This window comes from Mytilus edulis, chromosome 8, assembly GCF_963676685.1.
Source record: "Mytilus edulis chromosome 8, xbMytEdul2.2, whole genome shotgun sequence".
NCBI lineage: Eukaryota > Metazoa > Mollusca > Bivalvia > Mytilida > Mytilidae > Mytilus > Mytilus edulis.
This window is the reverse complement of record NC_092351.1, coordinates 50,482,292-50,504,722: the sequence shown is the minus strand read 5'-3', so window position 1 is coordinate 50,504,722 and position 22,431 is coordinate 50,482,292. Positions and strand designations below refer to the sequence as shown.

Here is a 22,431-nt window from a genome sequence, read left to right as displayed (position 1 = left end):
AAGATGTAGTATGATTGCCAATGAGACAACTATCTACAAGAGATACACAAAGCGTGTACGATTGAGGTTGTATATTCGGATGTTGGTCTACGCAATATTAGATACAAAATAAAATAATGAACTAAATTGCAAAATATCATTTGATTGCTTATGTAAAGTTACTGTTTTAATTATTATTCTTATTTGTATACTAATTGTGTTTACTTAAGATCTTGCACCAACCTGATAGACAAATTGTCTAAGTTCTAATAAATTTGCTGTTTTTCGGATTATTAAAAACAGCAATCAATATACTGGATAAAGAAAGGCAACAGCAGTATACCGCTGTTCGAAATTCATAAATCGATAGAGAAAAAACAAATCTGGGTTACAAACTAAAACTGAGAGAAACGCATCAAATTTAAGAAAACTACGACACAACAGAAACACAACATTAAAATGTAACACATACAGAAACGAACTATATTATAACAAAGGCCATTTCCCTGACTTGGTACAGGGCATTTTAAAATAAAAATTGTGGGTTGAACCTGGTTTTGTGCCATGCCAAACCTCCCGCTTTAATGGCAATGCTGATGATAACATTAAAATGACAATATTACATGACAGGACTACAATACAAATAAATTGGAGGAAATATAGGACAGAGAAACAAATGAATTCAACTAATACGCCTGGGACAAGATCATTATTATTATTTATAATTTAGAATAATTCATACCTTTGTGAAGAGTAAATTATATAAAATGACTATATAAACGATCTACATGATTAAACTAAAGTGGTGACTAGCTATAAGCCTATAGAATAAAAACGGACACATTACAAAAATCCACAGACGTGTTAACTGAAACTCTGTGTAACGCTCAAAATGACGTCACATTTGAATTTGTAAAACGGAACCCATATGCCTGGGACAAGACCATCATTATTATTTAGTTATCAAAGGTACCAGGATTCTAATTTAGTACGCCAGACGCGCGTTTCGTCTACATAAGACTCATCAGTGACGCGCAAATCAAAAATATTTATAAACCCAAACTAGTACTAAGTTGAAGAGCATTGAGGATCCAAAATACCAAAAAGTTGTGCAATTTAGAATAATTCTTTTTGTGAACAGTAAATTGTATAAAAATGACTATATAATAGGTCTACATGATTAAACTGAAGTGGTGACTAGCTATAGAATAAAAACGGTCACATTACAAAAATCCACAGCCGTGTTAGCTGAAACCCGGTGTAACGCTCAAAATGACGTCACATTTGAATTTGTAAAACAAGTTCTCAAGAATATGTTTAAGATTAGATTTGTATGACTATCTAATATTTATTATTAACAGTGAAAATTACAATACTAACTGATATGAAATTGAAGTAGTAATTAGATAATTGATAGTATTATCAAGTTATGTCGGTGTTTCTTCTAAAATAAACTGTAAACTAAATATATCGTGTAAATTTCGTACATCCAACTAAAATTTAATAAATGAACTGAATGATCAATTATCATATACTTAGACTAAATAACATATGATTTTTACCGTATGATAATAGCATTCAATTAAAGTATTTTCCATATTTTTTGAATTGGTGCTTAGCGGGCTGATATGAAAAGTTTATCACATGCTTCGATTGTTATCACATGCCTTTCCGAAACGTTATCACATGGCATTCCGGTGATACTCGGCAAATTCCGGAAAATACCCCTCAATGCTACGTTTTCAGTGAAAAACATTACAAAGTAGTGTACAAAACAATTATTTGAATACTGGAAGTATATTGTGTAAAATAATTAAATTGTATTAAAAAAAAAATTAAAAAAAAAATTAAATAAATGCATTTTTTAAGCTTTTCTGAAACTTTATTTAGAAAGTTACTTTAAAAAAGTTGACTTTTCCAAACAATGTTCATTATGTATATTGTTGAATTATTTTTTTGTCGATTCGTCCATATTAAAATGTGGTTTTTTTTTCTCTGTTGAGGCATATGATAGAAAGATTTCATATTGACTATCAAATTTTGGGTCCGACGTCGGTGAACTTTTTACTCTTTCAACTTCTTTTCGGGAACCACGTAGAAGGATCAATATATGAATCTGTTATTTTTTTCTATTGTTGAAGCATATGATAGAAAGATCATAACATGTCATTTTTCATATCGCATGTATTATCAGCCCTCGGTCAATATCAGCCCTCGAGCCATGCGGCTCTTGGGCTGATATTGAACCTAGGGCTGATAATACAAGCGATATGAAAAATGCCATGTAATAATCTGATATTATCTTTACCATATCAAACGAATACAACAAAAAAATAAGATTAACAACTACAAACGTCAAGACATTTGAGAAATCCGATGACCATTACAAATATAACATCAAAACTAAATAAAATAATGACAATTGTTTTGTCAAATAATTACCACGACGATTGTTTTGAAATAAAACAGAATTTTTTCATAATTTCAATACACATTTATCATGTTTATATCCAATCTATTAAAATTTTTAAAAAATGCCCTGTTAACCCGTGAACGTATTTTGTATGCGATATTCGGTCCTTCCGACGGTTAAAAACATAATGAATATGGTGGTTGATATTCATCTACGACAGTCAGTTTTGATAAACTATCGCTTTTTAAATTTGACAACACTTGTTTTTTGGTTAAGGATAGTAACAACATAATTATCACTTAAAGCATTAACACATGAACAAGACGTAAAATAAATATAAAAAGGGATAGTCTATCAAAACTGACTGTCGTAGATAAATATCAACCACCATATTCATTGTGTTTTTTTTTAAATCAAACGTTATCAATCAATAAAACAAGGGGGAAACAGCTTGCAAATTCAGGTACAGCCATTTTCTGAAGTTAAGATTGATTAAATTTGCGTATTACAGCAAGCTAAGCTCTACAGGAATTTATTTATTTGTATACCAGTTATTTTAAGTTCTGTTTTATTACATAAAAAAAATACTTACGAATACTTGACCAAAAGAGCACAAATACTGCGACACCTGCTCCCTTTCTATACTTTCCAATACCATAGTAAACTGTATATGTAAAAGAATAAACACATATATTGGATATTAAATTGTTATAAGCAGTAACGAAAGTTTATTTTAAAAACCTATTAATGAAACTTTCACAGTTACGTTCCCTTGTCACCATCTTATGGTTTTTATAAATCTCAACTTGTACGATTCGCTCGTGTATGTAACAACGTATTAGATTTAAGCGAGAGAAATTTGTGTATTACTGAAAAATTATTACACCAGGGTTTTCGTTATAACAAACTAGTCAAAACATTCATTAAAGAAAAAAGTTCGGTAAGGACTGTTTTGGCCTTAAATTTCCGGTTCATCTGATGTAATATTTTGGACACTTTTTAAATACTTTAGTGTCTTCTGCAGTCGATTAAATTAGTTATTGAGAAAGATCCTAACTGATTTTGTCATTAAATATGCTCATTTTCAAGCTAAGTTATCAAAAATGTATCAAATTTGCCATAATATGTCACTTTTCAAATGTGTTTTGTTAAACATGAATGTGGCCGCATGGGAGTTCACTCTAAACCTTTATATATGTTATGTATTTTCCTAAAACACAACTTACATTTAAATATTAAGAATGTACACAAATGCGAGCACTACCATTTAAAATGAAAACCGTTTACAGTTTAACTCAAATGATAAAGACTGCAGTAATTTAGCATGACTTAATGATGATAGTACCTGATATATGTGCATTATATTATCCCAATCAGCCAATTACTATGTACATGTAGCAGAAGTATTCTACTTGCAAATAAATAGCTAAAAGTTTACCTTTAATCAATTTTGAATAACTGCTATACTTTTGGGCCAAAAAGATGTCTTACTGGACCTACTAGTTTTATCATCGGTACAAGGACATCATTCGTAAATATAACTCAACATGTAGACATCTTATATGTGCTGGTATTTCACATCCAATCTTTTATGGTAATGTTCTTTACAAAGCACAAAAATGTCAGTATTCACCTCAAAAGCTACTAAAACCTTTAAACAGACTTATTAAGAAGGGATAGGGGAGGATTAAGATCTAAAAAAAAAAAAAAAATGTTAACCCCGTCGCATTTTTGCGCCTGTCCCTAATCAAGAACATCTGGCCTTTGTTAGTCTTGTTTGATTTTAATTTTAGTTTCTTGTGGATAACTCGGAGTTTAGTATGACGTCTATTATCACTGAACTAGTAACATATTTGTTTAGGGGCCAGCCGAAGGCCTCCTCCGGGTGTGGGAGTTTCTCGGCGGCCTTCGGCTGTTGTCTTCTCTATGGTCGAGTTGTTGTTTCCTTCTTACATTCCTCATGTCCACTCTAAATTTTATCTGAAGCGGTAATTTTTATCAAAACAGCTCTAAAACAGTGACGAATGTAAAATAAGCCGTTCTAATCTTTAAATAAAATTTAACGACTAACTAAATGTAAATAAAGTACTGTTTAGACAATTCAACCAGCTGTTTAAACATCATCATGGCACTGTTTGGAAAATCCTGAATTTATCATAAAAGATGCGACTGCATATCGACGCGAATAATATTCAAGACTTAAACATCTCAGTCAAAAACATAATACTTGAAGCATTATGTATAACCATATAGAATAAAATTGAGAAAGGAAATGGGGAATGTGTCAAAGAGACATATATGAAATAAACAACAGCAGAAAGTCACCAACAGGTCTTCAATGTAGCGAGAAATTCCCCCACCCGGAGGCGTCCTTCAGCTGGCCCCTAAACAAATGTATACTAGTCCAGTGATAATGAACGCCATACTAATTTCCAAATTGTACACAAGAAATTGAAATTAAAATAATACAAGACTAACAAAGGCCAGAGGCTCCTGACTTGGGACAGGCGCAAAAATGCGGCGGGGTTAAACATGTTTGTGAGATCTCAACCCCCCCCCCCCCCCCATATACCTCTAACCAATGTAGAAAAGTAAACGCATAACAATACACACATTAAAATTCAGTTCAAGAGAAGTCCGAGTCTGATGTCAGAAGATGTAACCAAAAACAATAAACAAAATGACAATAATACATAAATAACAACAGACTACTAGCAGTTAACTGACATGCCAGCTCCAGACTTCAATTAAACTGACTGAAAGATTATGATTTCATCATATGAACATCATGCACAATCCTTCCCGTTGGGGGTTTAGTATCATACCATCATAACATACATGAGAAGAACATAACCCGTGTCATGCCAACAACTGGTTTTTTAATAAATGTGTTTAGTTCCGATGCAAAGACCTTATCATTGACTCAATATTAACGCCAAAATATGCAATCTTTAATGACTTGACAACAGTATCGTAATTATATCCCTTCTTAATAAGTCTATTCAAAGGTTTACATACCTGATAAATGAGGTCTCAACAATGGAGTAACAGTAGATAATATTTCGGGATATTCTGGCAACCTAAAAAAAAATTATCAATACGATACAGATATTCAACAAATAGTCCCTTTACATGAAATACAACAAATAATGTGTGTTAACTCTATCCTGAATGACAGAGACAAAGAATAATAGACTACCCACTAATTTTTAAACAAATTGTTTATTATATGATATTATTACGTAAGTATTTCTGTATTAGCCTAGTTATTGGTCCGCGGCTTGCTGTATTAGCCTGAGGCCAATACAGAATTACACGTAATACATGCAATAGTATCTTTATTAATTAACTACAGTGTTACAATATATTTTTTTATTTCATTTCCCAAGAGATAAATATTTTTAAATCTATATTGGCCGATTTTTTTCTGTATTTGCCGAATTTACACCTTATATTGCTTATGCAGTTTTCATTATATTAAGTCCAATAACATTGTAGTTAATTAATAATATGAAATAATAGAATTTAATTCAATAATAATTAAATTCAGTTATTGTAATTATATAACTTGGTATGCCTATTATTGATTTAAATTGACGGTGTGTTCGATTCATTTTATACTGGTCACTTTAATATGCTAATTAGTTTAGCCCGCGAAATGTTAGTCCGTGCAATTTACCTCGTGTGGTTTGGTCATTTGAATTCAAACCTTACACGGAGCTTGACCAAAGCTATAGAATTTAAAACGCAGAAGAAAAGATGAGTATTCTTTTTTAGTTTTAGAATTAAGCAACATTTTATAAAAAATAATAGCTCAACAATTTGAACTGTTAATCTGGTTTTTCTTTCTTAAATAATTTTAACTTTGTTAAATGCTTTAAATAGTCGTGAACTTTTTCTTTGGTGTTATAACTGAATTTAAATTCTATCATTGTGTAAATTGTCAATCTTTTCTTGGATATTATTTTATATTTATATTTGTAAATTGAGTAGATGGTTATACTTATTGTGCGAGTTGTTATATCTAATTGTTTAACTGTCTTAATACGCAAATGAACATTTACCATGTTATTTATTCTTAATCCAAATCCAAATCTTGCAGCGCGAAGTAACCGGTGAGTAAGCCACATACTAATTTCAACATAAATGTATATATAAATTCTTTAAGTCCTAAATATGCATGAAATAGGTGCCACTGGACATAAAGAAAAACAATCTATGAATCTAGGTATGGCAACGAATGCTATTCACATTCAATGCATTTTGAACTTCAGTCCTGAATGAGATTGGTTTACAGATTTCACTGCATAAATATTGTAACTGATATACAGATGAGTTTACTTTACTTTTATACATACAAGAATTTTAATACAGTTATCTGACATAATTATTTGTTTGAAATTTCTGGAATAAGAATATTGTTATATTATTTTCATTGTTTTTCAGTGCAAAAGGTATTTTAGTCCAGTAGAATAATTGTTAAAAGGTTGTTGTTTATCTTTATTTATAAGCATTCACTATACATGCTATATAAGAATAAGAATATTTCATTAAATGTTAATGAAAAGGGAACATTCTAAAACTATCATGACAGTACAAAGACAGATGACATATTTCAAAACTTTTCTTGTCTCTCATGGTACAACTGATTTTTATAGTTTGTTCTTATGTTGTACTGTCACAGGTCAAAAGGGGGGGGGGGGTGGATTGGGCGCCTGCTAACATGTTTAACCCCACCATGCACATTCTGTATGTATGTGCCTGTCCAAAGTCAGGAGCCTGTAATTCAGTGGTTTTCGTTTGTAGATGTGTTAAATATTTGTTTTTCGTTCATTTTTTGTACATAAATTAGGCCGTTAGTTTTCTCGTTTGAATTGTTTTACATTTGTCATTTCGGGGCCTTTTATAGCTGACTATGCGGTATGGGCTTTGCTCATTGTTGAAGGCTATACGGTGACCTATAGTTGTTAATTTCTGTATCATTTGGTCTCTTGTGGAGAGTTGTCTCATTGGCAATCATACCACATCTTTTTATACACACACACAAACATATACATTTGTATATAAAGAGTAATATTTCATATTTTGTTTCTTTACATTCAAATGTTAATAAAGTTTTACTTTACATTTTCAATATACCAACTGATGCTCTGAAAAAAGGAATAAACAAAAATCGTCATGTTCTGTGACTTTGGACGATAGAATTTCATGATAGTGGTTGACATTTTCATGCTTTAAGCTTCTATTTTGACCAAAAAACTTAATATGGAGGATTGAAATTGACTAACAAGATGTAAAAGAAGCAAAATAAACAAAAGCTATAACCCAAATGATTAAAAAAAATATATATATATATATATTATTAATTTTTAAAGAGGCAACAGTTTTTCCAGAGTAGTAAAAAATTACCATTTTGAAAATTTGCTATTTCTTCGTTGTTATTATGTGTATTGATAAAAGTGAAACTGTTTTGAAAATGTCTGACTTCACAATGCCTTTAAAATGAGGTCAAGTTTTCTTAGATCAGTTGATTAAAAAAAAAAAAAAAAAAAAAAAAAAAAAAATCACTTTCCGTACCTAATGAATCATTTCTTTTTGTAAACTTTTGCGAGCCATCAAGGATGTTAGTTGACTATTTAAATATATATACTTTTCGATTTAATTGTTTCATAGTTTTCATGTATTATAGTCGATTATAGGATAGGAATATTTCTCATTAACGAAGGCCACTTCAATTGATATTCGGTAGATACAATAATTATTTTATTTTATGACTTTCGTTATCAATATGATATTATCATTATGAGTATACTTGAAATATCTGCCACTGGACATTGACAGCCACAATCAAGCATTTGCGGCTTTTTCTACTTTGGTTATTGCCATTGTATCTTAATACTAATTAGTCAATGGTAAAAATTGAAATATTTGTATTTCAATATTGATTGAATTGTTTGATTAAGGGATATAACATTGACAAATGATATAATATTTTACTAATGCATTGACTAACATTGTAATTATTTGTTTAAGCCAGTATGCCGAGAGGAAAAGGGGAGAGGGTGCTGCCAAATCGTGCTGTACGTAGGCAAAATCAAATAAAGCTACCGGTAAACAGAAGGCTTCGCCCAAAGAGAGCTGAAATTGTAAGACAAAATATAACCATTCCACAACAGCCGTTAATACCACCACAACAGCCATTAATACCACCACAATAGCCATTAATGCCACCACAACAGCCATTAATGCCACCACAACAGCCATTAATGCCACCACATCAGTTATTGCCACCACATCAGTTATAACCACAACAGCAGTTATTACCACAACAGCAGTTATTACCACAACAGCCGTTTGTACCACTACAGCCAATTCTACAACCACAACTCATTTGAACTTCAAACTTCCTCTGCAGCCCGCTGAACAACAAGTTCCTGATCAGGGATGTGTACACCCAGGGCAGCCCACAGCTCGTAATTCTGTACAAAACGGTGAGATTTTAGTTATACCTACTAGTAATGATGTTGATGTGTTTGTACCACAAAAAAATTATAAACCAAATATGAAATTTAGAATATGTTGATTTGGCACAATTACTTTACAAAAACATTTTGTTTCAAAAATTGATCAACCGAAAAAAGTGCTCGGTTTTGATGAAGATGGAGACATTTTAATTGACAGAAACAAATATTCAAAAGTAAATCATTATCTAACTTAGGTGAGTGGACTGAAGGGTTTTTAAATTATATGAAAATTTTATTGCAAAGATTCCCGGAATTGGCAAATGAATTGATTAGCTACATGACGATTATAAGGGGGTGTACCTTTTGAGAACGTTTATAAATTTGACATGCAATTTCGACTTGGAAAAGCTCGTGATCATATGCGTACATGGGACGGCATTGATGGGCAGCTATGGCTTCAGTTTATTGCAGTAGGCATAAATCATGTTCCACAGACATCCTCTTATACTTCTCACACAGTTATTAGTCCTTGCTACGATTATAATTTTAAGGCCGTTTGTACTCGTATGAATTGTGTATACAGCCATGAATTCAGGTATAAGATGTAGCCAGTTCCATCCTTCGCTGTACTGTACAAATTATTCATATAACAAGAATAATCCTCGAAGTTCTGTAACTTCGGACTATTCTGCTCCTAGGTATTAAAACTACCCTAGGGCACCTGATGCAAACAATTTTGCACCAAGGTATCAGTCCAGTGCTAGAGCAGTCAAACAGGTTTTTGAATACACATGGAAATTTTAACCCAAATACTCGTTTTTCGATAAATAATTAAAGATTTCCCTGTGAGCAGGCAAATGTTCCACGGATGCAATTTAATCATTTCAAATTTTATAATTTTGTTTACAGCTTGCAATCACCGTATGATATTTGGTATTTTTGGTTGTTCCCCTGTTAATACTACGGTTTAAAGGAATATGTTGACTGACTACCCCGTTAAAATGTTGGCAAACTTATTATATAATGGTTTTAAATATGGTTTTCGAGCACATCATACAAGCAAAATATTAAAGTCTGTTTTACAAGATCCAAATTTAGCTTGGAAAAATCATGAGTGAATTGAAATGGTAGAATTGCGGGGCCTTTTTATTATCGACCTATTTCTAATCTACGTGTTTGGAAAATAATTTTAGAAATTATAATGGCATTTCTTATATTTTGAGTGACAAGTGGTTGTCGAGTTCTGTTTTAAATCTCTTCATCGGTAGTGCAAGAGTTATTCAAATACTTGGCTTGCGTATCAAATGGACTAAATTAATTTCAAAACTTTAAACATAAACTAAACCTGTATGACGTATGGCCATGCCCCGTTTCACATTTAGTTAATAGTAGCTGACATGTTTAAAGATGAATATTCTTATTCCACTGGGAATGCGTACCTTTCAGGCATTAGGTTTAATCATAAGATCAATGGTTTATTGGACAACACTCATTCTTTTATTGTTAAAAAGATGCTCAGTGACATAAGCGACACGTCTGTCGTAAGCCTATTACTATTGGTATATTAACTAGACTTTTAGATGCGCTTAATTTAGTTTGTTATTCAGTATATGAAACATGTTTATTCAAAGCTTCATTTTCAGCTAGAATGTTGGGTTTCTTAGTTTTGGAGTAATTGCAAATTCAAATTTTAATGAAAATCTTATTGTAAAACGATCCAAGATATAATTTGATGCTTATTCAGGGTCACTTAAGTTATTATAAAAGTTCCTTCTTAGCAAACAGATCAGCTGGGTAATTCAGTAACGACAATTCTGGAAAAGAATAAACTACTTCAATTTGTCCTGTCCGGTTGATGTCGGACTACATTGCTGAGACACAAAGACGATGGACATTTTCATACACTTTAAAAAAGGTTATGCAAAAACAAACCTTGCATTGTATAGTTGAAACACTTTATTTCAGGGTACCTGAATGATATTTGGGTAATTGGCTCTTTTATTGTTATAGGAGCTGTCATATTAAGCTTATATGTGCATCGTTTGGATTAGAGATAGTTGGGTGTATTCCTAAATCAGATTCAAGGAGCTCTGAAAATGTTATGTATATATTTTCTTTAAATTTCCTCATTGTTTGGTTTTCCCTTACAATGAATAACATAGCTTAGATGTTGACAGTATTGCATTTTAGCTGAAGTTTATGTTGATGTTGCCACATGAATATCAATTTAATGAAGTTCAAAGTATTGAATTTAAGTTGATATTGAAGTTTTTGATGTTTGTGTTGAAGTTGATAATAATGTTGTAGTTGATAATATTGAAGTTGATAATAATGTTGAAGTTGATAATATTGAAGTTGATAATATTGAAAGTGATAATAATGTTGTAGTTGATAATAATGTTGTAGTTGATAATAATGTTGTAGTTGATAATATTGAAGTTGATAATAATATTGAAGTTGACAATATTGAAGTTGACAATATTGAAGTTGACAATATTGAAGTTGATAATATTGAAGTTGATAATAATGTTGAAGTTGATAATGATGTTGAGTTGATAATGATGTTGAAATTGATTATGATGTTGATAATGACATCGAAGTTGATAATGATGTTGAAGTTGATTGATGTTGATTCTTGCTGTTAAATTTGTCATGCGGTAAATTTTATGGCGGCTTACAAGTTGTGCAACTAGTTACTCAACTTGTAATTTTGGCGGAATTTACTTTAAGCTGCTATGGACTACCCAGTGGCTCCTGATATAACTTTGTTACTGCTGGATCGCCCTTCAGTAATTCCATCGTCATCAAGTTTTGATTGACAAGTTGATTGTGTTTCTTTCTTGCAATAAATGCCATGACAAATTTACAGCCAAATAAAACATAATTTCTTTAGTGATTTTGATTTATAGTTTATTCGTTGGATTCATTAATTACATCATGAGGTCAAACAATGAGAATACAGATTTAAACAATACAAGTACACTTACATTTTATCTAGGCCCCCCTTTCAATCTATGTGTATATATATATATATACAATAATAGAATTTAATTCAATAATAATTAAATTCAGTTATTGTAATTATATAACTTGGTATGCCTATTATTGATTTAAATTGACGGTGTGTTCGATTCATTTTATACTGGTCACTTTAATATGCTAATTAGTTTAGCCCGCGAAATGTTAGTCCGTGCAATTTACCTCGTGTGGTTTGGTCATTTGAATTCAAACCTTACACGGAGCTTGACCAAAGCTATAGAATTTACTCGCCCTCCCTTTTCCCCATTATGAATATTTTCTGCTGCTTTTCATTTATCGTTTCAGTTTTGGAAGAATGATTATAGAACCAGCGTCATGGCATATATAACAGACTGAGTTTGGAGCTTTTTTGTATTGTGAATGGACAGGCGGAATTTACTTTAAGCTGCTATGGACTACCCAGTGGCTCCTGATATAACTTTGTTACTGCTGGATCGCCCTTCAGTAATTCCATCGTCATCAAGTTTTGATTGACAAGTTGATTGTGTTTCTTTCTTGCAATAAATGCCATGACAAATTTACAGCCAAATAAAACATAATTTCTTTAGTGATTTTGATTTATAGTTTATTCGTTGGATTCATTAATTACATCATGAGGTCAAACAATGAGAATACAGATTTAAACAATACAAGTACACTTACATTTTATCTAGGCCCCCCTTTCAATCTATGTGTATATATATATATATACAATAATGATCACAATTGTATTCACAATACCTTAATTTTAGAATAATTTCTATCTTATTTGCATATTAAGGAATATGTTGATATGATTGGACGAGATAACTTCTGGTAGTTGATTTTGACGTTGGTTATTTCTTGATAGACGACGTCGACCGAACTTCTTTTCTCAACCAATGTAAACAAGATGGCGGCGTCCTTTATACCGACGTTTATAAAATTTAATTTTACTGCACCTTAATAGTTAATAAAATAATACACAAAAACATTCGTTTGAATGAAAATAATAGTTTTTGCAGTTTATTTTAAATCAGATAGCAAATTTCATTGAGTACATTTTTTTGCGTTAACCAACAAATAAATTCATGCGCCAGGCCTATTTAATGACATAAATATACAATGTACGTGTGATAGAGGTAAGGGGTGTGGAAAAATATATTCCCTTTCTCCAATTTAAACAAATTATAAGGATTAAACGCCTTTTTAAAGGAATTTATTGGTGTATGAACTGGACCAAGTCACTCACAAACATATCATAAAGTCCTTTGGACTTTTATCTATTTGTGAGTGACATGGTCCAGTTTATACCATAAACTATCTAAATACGTTATTGTAAAAAAATTAAGCATGTCACTATTTCAGTTTGCTCCGTTCTTTTACGCTAATTTAATAGTGCATTTATTTATGGGAACGGCAAATATTTGCCTCCACCTAGAGCGCTTCGATCCAAAACAATATCCGTATTTGTCCTATTAGAATCGAAATAATTCATGGGGCTATCGCTCAGGGTAAAGTATTTGTCATAAAGGACCAACCCGTGGTAATTCACGATCTATTCCAGCCCCCATGAATTATTTCTTAAGCCTAACATAACGCCCTTTAAACGCTTTGAGTACAAACCCGTGGTAAAATATGAATATATTGTTTGGACTGTTCCGATGATACCCCATGTCATATGCTTTTTATGAATGAGCTACCCGACGTCATTAAATGGTTACGTATAAGCATTTTACGGGAAAATATACGCTTTTGAACCCGAAAATCATCACAACAAGGAAACGTAAACAAACTACATGTATGCTAAAATGTGTTACATAAGCCATTTTTGTATACAAATAAGACATTTAAGTACAATTATCATTTCAGATTTATAAAATCTATCGAAATATGTTTTGGTACATGGTTTTAGCATGTTACTTATTCGGTTTTCTCCGTTCTTTTCCGCCAATTTAATAGTGCGATTATTGTATGGGAACGGCACATAATGCCTTCACCTAGAGCGTTTCGATCCAAAATAGTTTTTTGTCCTATTAGAATTGCAATAATTTATGGGGGCTTGAATATATCGTGATTATCATTGATATTCAAAAAATTATGAATATATTGTCAGGCTGTTCCAATCGTACTCCCACGTCATATGTGTTCTTGCTTTTTTGTTAACGAATGTATGGATTTAGTTGTGGAAACTTCTACTTATTCTACATTAAATACTTTTAACGATAAATGATTGAGGTCATCTTTGACATTTCAATTGAATGTCAACGTCAAGTTTACGTTCTTTTTCATCAATAAATTTCGGTTATAATGATCTAGTATCAAAGTCAATGTATAGTAGGCAGCGGTCATATTTTATTTATTTTAACTGTGTCAAGTTGCGTCTGAATGTATCAATATCTTTATTTGATCACTAAAATTATGCATCATTGTTTTCTCAAATATACACAGTAAGCAAACAAGAATGTCTCGCTTGCTTATAAGAGGAAAGTTTTAAATTGATAACTTTTTTTTTATATTTAGGCGTATTCTAAAATTGTGATTTGGTGTTAGATTTTTTTTTTAAGACTTTAACAAATTGTGTTTGAAAACAAATCATAACTGAAAGGGTTATTGAGTTTAGATTAATTGCTTTTGAATTTCTTTCCCTCAATTATATGCTTAGAGAAAGATGTTATATTACCTAACAAATGTTAAATAAAAGGGAAATACCTTTCTCTTTAAAAATTGTTTAAACTATCTTTCTGACTTTAAAACACTGATTTAAGATTTATGTTGTACAAAAAATATTATAAAATATGTCCCAGCTTAGATTAAAAACATTAATGAGATACCTTTCTGTTTTCCTATTTTGAAACTACGATCTTAGTACAAAGTTTAACTTTGTCGTTAATTCAAGGCAGATGGCAGATTTGGAGGTAAAGGAGAATAGGTTGTCCGCTCTTGCATTGGACAACATATCATGTTTAAGCATAACATCGTCAATAATATATTTAGACTCGCTTCACTCTGTGATATTATTTTAATTTTATTGAATAACGCCCCCTCAAAATCCAGGAACCACCCCTAAAGGTAAAAATAGATTTCACCTGTGCAGTATATCTGAGTTAGTTAATGCACACCTTTGCTCTGCATTATCACGATTTAGCACAGTAAGAACAAAGGAATTTTACCCATGTCATGTGTTAAAACAGATTAAATTTACTAGGCAGACAGTGCTCCAGGCTAGCAATTCAAACACCAATACTGGTCTCATATTCGTAAAAAGTAAACATTGATAAAATGACCATGATTTTTTACCATTATTAATAAATTATTCTTTCGTGAACTTTTCCTGAGGTACCAATTTTTGTTATTGCTTGGGGAAGTTGGTTTATGGGAGTTATATGCAGTTGGTGCGATCTCTGTGTCATGGTCATTCATATATCTCCGTCACCTAAATTAGTTTACACATATTCATTTATAGTGGATTGGGAAACAAGTTTTGCAACTTATATTAATCCCTTTCCACTTTGCGGATGCGAGTGCTGCCTTGTAGCGGCATTAGCCTGCTCTTTTTCGAAATCTTCAAGGGTGTCTTTAACGTGCAAGAGATATGGCTTTCTATCTTAACACGGGTCAGCCATTTATCGTCCCCTTTCCGACGGACTATCATCGTTTCCTCGAGACCATACTCACAAATGGTGTCAAGGGAGAGCCGAAAATTAGTTTATGCTTAGGCTTTAAGGTGACTCGAAATGAAGACTACATGTATCATAAAACAAAACGTTATGAAAAAACTGTACTACATGCTTAATTTTAAAAGGGTTAAGTTAAAAACGACATAACGATTCCAATCGCTCGAATGCAGGGTACCTTATACTGGAAACTTAAAATTAAACAATGCAAATTTAAGATGTTGTCATGGTTAATTGTGCCCTGAAAGACAAAACATCACCTCCTCAAATAATTGAACAATCATTTCTGATATGTGGTAAAATGGACGCTATTATAATAATTCTAATCACCATAAAAAAAAACGTTGATCACTTTGCCATCTCCGGTGGGCATTACTATGTTGTCAGATTATATTAACCTCTTTGGATGAAGCTATCCTAATAATTGAAAATCAAGAAATATGTTTTGGATCCACAGACTTTACAAAGTTTTATCACAAATTGATATGTTTTGTCTGTATTATAATTTGAAATCAATACTTAAAATTGAATTCGTTTGCAGTGCATTCCTACATCTACGTTCATCCAGAAAAAAAATGTTTTCTGTATAACTTAACAAATCACGAGATAAAACAACCATTTATTTTTAAAGCGCCAAATCCGTAAAAATATAGTAGAGGAAAAATGCAAAAAATATGTATACACTAAACATTAGGCATCATGCATCACATATTTATGTCTCACTCTGTTTTAAACAATATGCTCCGGTACAATAATAACGACAACTGTATTATATAAAGGATAGCTGTCTAACTGCTAAACGTTATACACAATACTTACACGACAGTTACACTAGGAACACAAATAAAACTTGTTTTCCACTCATTCCTATCAAGACATTCGTAATCTGCAAGGAACAATTGGATAAAAAATGTTTAAAAAGTGCTATCATGAGTATAATAAAAACATAATTATTCAGTATCTTTAAAAAAAAAAAGCATTTTTTGAATATGCTACATCATACTAAAAAATTACTAAACATTGAAATGCACAAGAGACGTGATTATAATTTTGAATTTTAAAAGATGTTTGCGTCTCTAGTTACATGAGTTATGACGTATTGTATTCTTGTTATATCTTTGCATTGTTTGCAAAACCCTATTTCTTTTTATAATTTTATTACATAGACATCATAAAATTGAGAATGGAATCATAGTTAACAAATCCTTATGTTTGCATAGTTTTTCTTTAATAGTTTTTGGACGAAAACAGGTGCCAACGTTAAATGTAAGAAAAAAATAGATCGCATAATTTCCCGCCAAATTTAAAAAGGCTTATACCTCGTAATCAAGCACACAAAGCCTTCATTGTGTTTTGCATATTTTTTAGTTTCTTTTGGACTATATTTTAGAAATTATAAACTATTGCCCACATGTTTACAAATGTTCATATGATGTTCACTAGATATTATAAGTCTGTCTGGAATTAGTTTAAAGTTTGTGAATTTTGTCATCGAATAATAGCTTCAAACTTCTCACATTGAGTGGAAAACAGTACAAACTAGTCTCATTTGATGTCTTGTCATTCAAATTGCAACAGCTTTACCCATTACGATATATTGCTACAGCCAGTACTTATTCGAGTTTTAATATGTAAACACAATTTTTGTTAAGCCTTTGTTCAGACACCAATATTAAATTAGTCTGACCCAAAACTATGGATAGAATGGGCGTTGTAGGTCATATTAGTTAGTAAAAATGTTCAAGAAGAGAACTTGACGGTTTAAGTGACCCTTTAACACTATAGTTTCTTGAATGGTTTAGTCTGATCATTTGTCAGTTGAATAAACAGAATTTGTAAATTGTAATTTTCAGTTTACTTTTCTGCAGGGGTAAGACTATAGCTTTCATCATACCTCTTAATATTTGCAATAGACCAGAAAGGAGAACAATTCTACGCTTTTTTGTGCTTTTCCATTTGGAAATTCTCATTTCATCAACAAATGTAAATGGAAGTGAAACAAAGAACAAAATAGAAATATTAGTTAACAACAAACATTTATTTTCTTCATTGTACATACCTGGTGATAAAATTTCATTAGAAGAACATGACTTAAGGTAACAAGAGCAATCTTCCTTTGCTGGTTCACAATAACATCGATGGTTGGGCCTGACTATGAAGTCAAAACCTCTTGTGTAATCACAACGGCATACACTGTCCGTTTTCTCGGTACCATTACTTGAAATGATTTGTCCCTCCTCGCTGCAGTAAGATTTTTTATAAACACAGCGACTGTTCCCGGAAGACCAAAATTGAAATGGCTGGTAGAAATCATTGTCACAATCCGCTCCTTGCAGCGTCCCTTGAAATGACCCAGCGACTATCAACTTTTGACCTGCACAGCAAGAGTAATTCAGCAGTAAGAACAATGTAAACAGGGTTTAACTAAGAGTGTTGATCAAAGGGTTATGCAAAATACAGGAAAAATGTCCAACTTAAAGTTACATTTTGATAAGTCCATGAAAGTTTTCTAAAGGTTCGTGGAGTGCATTTCAAACTTTTAAAATCAATTTGACCTGCATTTACAAGTAAGGCGGTATCACGGCTTAATTATTTATAATCATATGCCATTGACTTCATCTTTTTGATTCAGACTTCACTTACTGTTATCGTTTTAAGTAAAGAAAAAAAATGAAAGCTAGCTAGATGTTATCTAGAATTAAACTTACCGTTAGACTATTTGTTTGAAAAGCTATTACTATTATTATCTTGAAACGTAAAATATGAACTAAAGATTGTCTTTAAAACAATAGTATAAAAGGTGTAAAAAGGGACGTAAAGGTATAATTCAAATAAGTCAAATTCTGAAAGTGACACGAATTGAAGATATTGATAGTCAAGATGTTAATCGGTTTTAAATTATAAAAAGAAGTTAAATAATGGTCTATAAGAAATTTAACTGATACCAAATGCTGTTGAGTTTTTTAAATTCATTTATGATTCCCATCATAAACAATTATAGTAACACTGCGACGATTTAAATGTATTTTTATTATATTATTTGTCGAACCCAAAACATACTTTTATTTAAATTCAGATAAGATATACTACTTAATAATCTATCATAAAATGTAAGAGACACTATTTATTGAAAAATGTCAGACCTTAATTGATCTACTTGTAATGCACTTTGTGCAGGTAATCTGTTCCACATGATTGTGAATGCGTCTGGTGTTGTTAGGGTCGTAGACTCTTTATCATCGCTTGAAAGCCTGCTTTGGTGAAAAGAAAGCCCAGTGCGTAAGTTTGTTTGCCAGTACATAGCCTCTACGTTATTCAAGAGTCAAGACTCCTACAATGCCTCCCCGCGACAGCACATGGTAACTAGGATCTAGCATCCTAGGCATTATTGTAGAGGATCTTGGAGCAGCAGGAGGCCTAGATATGCAGTGTGTAGGCCCATCGGCACATGAACATGCCCTTGCACGCATCAAATTTGTCCCAACTATGGGCAAATAGTACCACTGCCTTGTGGTTAGATCTAGGAAGATCGAAAGGCTATGGAAGCAGACCCAGAAAGAAAAGCCGGGAAGATGGATCTCGTCAGCCATGGAAGGCGGTCGTCTGTGAGAAGGAACACCTAGACAACAAAACTCCATCCTGCAGGTAGTGGGTTTCTCGTATGGCTAATCACCAGGCAGAGTAAAAAGAAGCTGATTACGGAAACCCAAGATACATTTAGAACTCAGCATTAGGATTACACCTCTGCTGTACAACATGGTTTTAGGGACAGGATGCTGGTGGATGAAAGCCCAGGGAAAGTCCACAAGCTGTCACCCTGCTGTACAATAAAAGTTAATATACTTCTAGACAATTGGAATGTAAGAAATATGTATGCAACACGTAAAACTGCAAAAGTGGAGAGGGAAATAGATAGATACCATATACATGAAAAGTAGAAATATTGGCCTAAAACGAAGTCAGATGGCTAGACAGTGGAAAATACACTTCAAAATAGTAAAGTATTATTTTACTCAGACAGGAGTTGGAATGATGCTGTCATACATAGCAAAACAGGCACTAATTGAATGGAGCCAATCACTGAGAGATTAATGTATGACAAATTTCACACAACAACCATTTGAATAAGTATCATCGCTGTATATGCACCAACCAACGATGCTACAGATGAAACAAAAAACCCTTCATAGAACAGCTAGATAGAGTCATATCAGGAACAACTAAACCTATACATCCTCTTAGTAATGGGAGACTGTAATTCACAGGTAAGGAGGAACAATGAAGATCATGAGAACATAATAGGAAGGCATGGAATAGGGAGACGAAATGAAAATGGAGAAAACTTCTTGATATTTGTCAAAGGAACTTAGGCATTACTGGCACAATCTTTCCACATAAATACAAACACAAAGTAACATGGATATCACGTGCACCATACAAGAAAACTGAAAAACAAATAGACTTTATCCTGGATACTAAACAACATCGAACTTCAATACTGGAAACAAGGACAATAAGAGGAGCAGACATTGGCAGCAATGACGAACTCAAATGCAAAAGAAATAGAAAATAGTTACAGAGACCTCAAGAAAGAGATTCGATACCACCAAACTATATAGCTACAACGTAAAGAAGTAAGAAAAGCATTCTCAATTGAGCTAAAGAACAAATCTTTACTTTTAGACGAACTAGAGGACATATAAACTTTCAGGGAAGGAAAAACCAAATGCTATAAAGAAACAGCAACTAACACCCTACATAGGTTTCAAAGAGCGTTAGCAAAAGCCCTAGATATCAAATGAGTCATGATACCTTGTAGATGAGAGAAGACAACTAAAGGAAAGAACTCAAAACAGTTTATCAGAACGAGTTAAGAATAACTTAAATGCCACGTAGACAAGGAAGTTGAATAAAGTATGGAAAATGACAAAAATGCAATGGACAGACAACTTTATAAAAGAAGCAGAATTGTTATCAAAGGTACCAGGATTATAATTTAGTACGCCAGACGCGCGTTTCGTCTACATGAGACTCATCAGTGACGCTCATATCAAAATATATTTATAAAGCCAAACAAGTACAAAATTGAAGGGCATTGAGGATCCAAAATTCCAAAAAGTTGTGCCAAATACGGCGAAGGTAATCAATGCCTGGGATAAGAAAATCCTTAGTTTTTCGAAAAATTTAAAGTTTTGTGAACTAGAATTTTATAAAAATGACCACATTATTGATATTTATGTCAACACCGAAATGTTGACTACTGGGCTGGTGATACCCTCAAAAAGCAGCAGTAAGCAATTGTACGATGAATACAGGTTATGAAGTAACAGGACCAATTTGCAATGAAAAATAGAAACCACCTCAAGTCATCAAAGATTAGTCTGGAAATCCATTATCTAACCATGACGAAAAACTTAAAACTTAAAAAATGGAAAGAACACTTTCAAGAAGTATTGAACAGACCAGAACCTGAAATACTATTTGACGTCAATATAAACTATGAAATCGAGGAAAGAGAGATTGACACTGGTCCAATCAGGAAAGAAAAAAATACAAAAGCCTTGAAAAACGGGATGTCAGGAAGATGGCATTACAGCTGAGATACTAAAAGCAGATACAATAAAAACCAACAAGTATTTACATAAGCTTAACAATAGGATATGATTTGGAGATAAGAGCAGAATAAAGGTCTTATAGTTAAAATTATAAAGAAAGGAGATCGAAAATGTTGCAATAACTACAGAGACATAACACTACTTTCTGTGTCAAGTAAGGTATTCACAAAAATCATCATTCAAAGAATACAAGACGGAATAAATGAAGAGCCGAGATAAGAACAAGCTGACTTCAGAAGGGCTAAAAGCACTACAGAACATCTTTTCACTTCAAGAAACATCATAGAATAATGTTCTGAATAGAATGCAACTTTGTACATCAACTTTGTAGATTTTGAAAAGGCATCCACAGGAAAAGCTTATGGTACATCTTTAAAGCTTACCTCATCCCAGACAAACTCATCACAGATATGAAACTATTTGACGATTCATTTGAGTGTGCAGTCATAGACGTAGGGATACACTCGGAAAATTAAAACGGGAGTTAAACAAGGATATGTGATGTCTGTTTTTTTTTATTATATCTGTTAGCCATTGACTATGTCATGAAACAAAATTCAATCACAAGCAACTCAAAACAGCTAAACTTCAAGAAAATGCCACCAAAAAAGGACCCTAGATAAACAAACACCTCTAAAACAAACGTAATGCAGATGAACACAGTAAATAACAACCAAGTGAAGTTAATAGTTATCAAAGGTACCAGGATTATAATTTAGTACGCCAGACGCGCGTTTCGTCTACACAAGACTCATCAGTGACGCTCATATCAAAATATTTATATAGCCAAACAATTACAAAGTTGAAGAGCATTTGTTAAATGAGAAAGACATAGAGGATTTCGGTACCTTCACTTACCTAGAAGGAATGGTAACAATAAAAGATGGCTGCGACAATGACATGGACAACAGGTTAAAGAAAGCTAAATGCCAATTTAGCAGGCTAAGAAAACTATGGAGATCATCGGTAATGTGGTTTAAAACAAAGGTCAGATTTCTTAACAGCTTAGTCATATCAGTCATACTATATGGATGTGAAACCTGGAAAACACCGGAACAAGACATGAAGAAATTGAACACCTTCCAAAACAGATGTCTAAGATAGATACTTAAAATAAGATGACCTGATACTATATCAAACGAAAACCTCAACATAAAAGCTGGAACAAAGAAGCTAAGTGAAGATGTAAAAGAACGACGTTAGGGATGGATTGGCCATGAACTAAGGATGGATACCAACAGAATATGCTCAGTTGAACTGACATGGAAACCACAGAGGTAAAAAAA

General features: G+C 32.4%; 1 protein-coding gene across 1 annotated transcript in view; it reads right to left on the bottom strand.

Moving 5' to 3' along the window:
- The window catches only part of LOC139484172 (uncharacterized), a 46,978-nt gene that overhangs the window by 17,413 nt on the left and 7,134 nt on the right, over nucleotides 1-22,431 (bottom strand). The window contains exons 3-6 of the mRNA XM_071267904.1: nucleotides 17,590-17,904; nucleotides 16,350-16,416; nucleotides 5,411-5,472; nucleotides 2,985-3,056 (exon numbers count right to left, since the gene is read on the bottom strand). Of these exons, the coding sequence (XP_071124005.1) occupies nucleotides 2,985-3,056; nucleotides 5,411-5,472; nucleotides 16,350-16,416; nucleotides 17,590-17,904 (516 nt within the window). The remainder of the gene's footprint in view (nucleotides 1-2,984; nucleotides 3,057-5,410; nucleotides 5,473-16,349; nucleotides 16,417-17,589; nucleotides 17,905-22,431) is intronic.